The sequence below is a fragment of the Pteropus medius genome, unplaced genomic scaffold, assembly GCF_902729225.1.
Source record: "Pteropus medius unplaced genomic scaffold, Ma_sr-lr_union100, whole genome shotgun sequence".
Lineage (NCBI taxonomy): Eukaryota > Metazoa > Chordata > Mammalia > Chiroptera > Pteropodidae > Pteropus > Pteropus medius.
In genome coordinates, this window is record NW_024353033.1 from 20 (window position 1) to 2842 (window position 2823).

The 2823-nt window shown below is 64.5% G+C and overlaps 1 protein-coding gene across 1 annotated transcript; it reads right to left on the reverse strand.

Moving 5' to 3' along the window:
* Nucleotides 1–354: 354 nt before the first annotated feature.
* Nucleotides 355–2663, reverse strand: LOC120592764 (serine/threonine-protein kinase CG17528-like). The gene is made up of 2 exons (XM_039850451.1): nucleotides 2184–2663; nucleotides 355–651 (listed from the first exon to the last, which is right to left on the reverse strand). The coding sequence occupies exons 1-2, from the start codon at nucleotides 2484–2486 to the stop codon at nucleotides 370–372; spliced, it is 585 nt and encodes a 194-aa protein (XP_039706385.1). The 5' UTR covers nucleotides 2487–2663; the 3' UTR covers nucleotides 355–369.
* Between the last annotated feature and the right edge of the window lie 160 nt (nucleotides 2664–2823).

The window sequence follows — 2823 nt, forward strand, 5'->3', positions numbered from 1 at the left end:
CGTGACATGAAAGGGGACGCTGTGGTGGGTTCGGGTGCCGCGCCCATGAACGTTTGCGTCCTGCCCGCCACAGTGCAGCAAGGCCCGGCGCCCGGCGCCCGTGCGTGATGCAGACGCGAGACTTCTGCTGTGCGGTGTGACAGGGAATGGCAGTCGCACAGGAGCCCTGAAGCTGCACCTGTTCTGCGTGAGGTGCTGGCCCCGAGCTCAAGGGACGGGGCCGTGTGCTGCCAGCTTCACCGCCACTTGTCTACAGTGTTCCAGGAACTGATGCCTACACAGGGCAAGCGGTGAGGGTGCTGCGCTGCCCCTTATCAAGCCCGCAGTCTCTCTTCGCTGTGACTGATCTGGGTAAACCTGTTTCCCTCCTTAGCTCCTAGATACACGACGTGCGCGCATGCAGAGGGGAGCCGGGCCACCTGAGCGCCCGGCCCGAGCCCAGAAACCCTGTGACCGCCCCGGGGCCCCGACGGCCGGGGGCGGACATCTTACCCCCTGGGAGTGCAGGTAGTCCACGGTCTTGGCGACGGTGCACAGCACGTGGCTGGCCTCCCGCTCGGAGAAGCACCTGTGCTGCAGGATGCGGTCCAGCAGCTCCCCGCCGCGCATCAGCTCTGTTACCAGGTACACGAGCCTCCCGTCGTCGTAGACCTGGCGGCCGACAGGGGGGGACACACGACCTCAGCGGCTGCTATGGGCAGCAGCTCCGGAGGGGGCCTGGGTCTCAGGGCTGCCTGGGACAACGTGCAGGACCTCCGTGGGAAATGAGTGACTGGCCCATTTAGTCACAGCAGATGTGGCTCTTAGGACAAAACCACTTACGTGACTTGCTGCTGGCAAGGAACGAGCTAATAACTGCCGGACGAGAGTCCAGCTGAAAGAAGGCTGCGGTGGCCTCCCGGAAGCCAGCACTCAGAGACTGAACTCATGGAGCCAGCACAGCGCCGGCGGCCGGTCCCCAGGGCCGGCCCTGTCAACCTGCGCTGTGGGTCTCAACGGGAACCGTCCTGGTGGCAGGCAGCCTGACCCTGCGCTTCTGACAAGCCCTCGGGCCGCTGTGCCGTGGTGCCATGGGCTGGACTTGGAGCAGCCAGGCCCAGGGTGCAGACAGGAGGGCGGCAGTCGGCCGTTAGCACGCGAGAGTGGTGCTTTCACTCCAGAGCTTTTCGTCACACCACCGCTAATGCCACGAGCCCACAGTGCGCTCATGTCACTGTGTGCGCAGGTCACGCTGAGCATGGGGCCCGTGCTGAGAACGGGAGGGAGCCCTGCGTGCGATTCCTTTCTGGCCTACGCGTCAATGACCTTCCTCGACTCAAGTCAATAACTGATGTGGCTGACGTGCTGCGTTATATCTGAGTTTATGAACGCAAAGGCTCCACTTTCGAGAACATATGCACGATGATACTCGTAATAAAAATGATTTCAAACGCTCGAGTTTTCAAGGTAGCTGATGTCTGTGGATTTAACGTATAAATAAAGACAAACGGCAAGAGGGCGCAGGTGGCGAGGGGCCGCCGGAAGGCCGGCCAGGCTTCGGCCAGCTCTGCTGACACAGGCCCGCGCTCCACGTTCCCTCAGAAGTGGACTGGCGTTTGGAGCCCTCTTACTCTAGGCATTTAGGGGGCCCGGCGGGGAACGAGGTGGCCCCAGTGTCTTATGGTTTTGGTCCGGGATGCTGGAATCGCTGCAGTCTGGGGTGGAGAGGAGGGGGAGTCTGCCCTCTACCCCACACACCAGAGCCCCATGCTCTTCGTGGATGGCTGGGGGGAGCCCCCGAGGTCCCCCGACAGGCTGGGATGTGGCTGGGATGTGACAAAGGACCACGGATCGCCCACAGAGGAACTATGAGGGCCCCACGGCCAGAGCTGGAGCCCCGACTGGACCCTCCCCGCCCCATTGGCTCCACAGTTTCCATATCCCCAGTTCAGGAGCATTCAGGAACGACCGTGACGCACGGGCGTTAGAACCCACAGCGGTTCCCTCCCCTTCACGCTGTGACTGGGGAGGACGGGGGTGTGACCAGGGTGTGGACCCGGGTATGAAGGTCCACGGTGCGTGCGGCATGCGCTCAGGCCCCGTACACATGAGCCATACACGTGAGCCATGCAGGACGCTGGCTTTTCAGGGCCAGGTGGAGAAACGCGAGGCAGGGGCGACGTCGCCACCTGGTGGCCACTTACGTCTTTGAGGGTGATGATGTTCGGGTGCTGGCCGTACCGCAGGAGAATCTCGATCTCTTCCGAGGGGTCGCGTTTGCTCTTATCGATGATCTGGAACAAACAGGGGCCGTGAGGCATCGGCCGGCGCCTGGGGCTGTGCCCTTCCCTCCGGCTCGCAGCAGCCCAGGGAGCCCACAGATTCCCAGGTGCGCGCGGCAGCTCGCTGTGCCGGCCAGCACCGGCCCACGTTCTCCCCGTGCCGGCCAGCACCGGCCCACGTTCTCCCCGGGAAGCCACGTCCTTCCCATGCTGATCGTGAGGCATCTCGGGCCGGATGGGCAGGGGGCCTGGGGCCACCACGGAGGGGAAGGTGCTTTGCAGCCGCGACAGGCTCTGGGCGGGTGGCCTGCGTGCTTGCTCCGTGGGAGCCGAGCCCCGGCCGCTGCGTCTCTGTGCCCGCCGGCAGCAGACGCCACCCGGCACGCGGCGAGGCACGCGGTGGCTACGCACGCACCTCCCTCTGCTCCTTCCGCCCCCTCCCCCTCCCGACTTCGGTGTCCGGCGCCACACCACAGACGCGAGTCTCCACCCCACGCAGGCGCATGGCTTCCAGCGACAGGTGGCAGGAATAAGTCACCGCACAGCAGGGAGCCACCAGCTG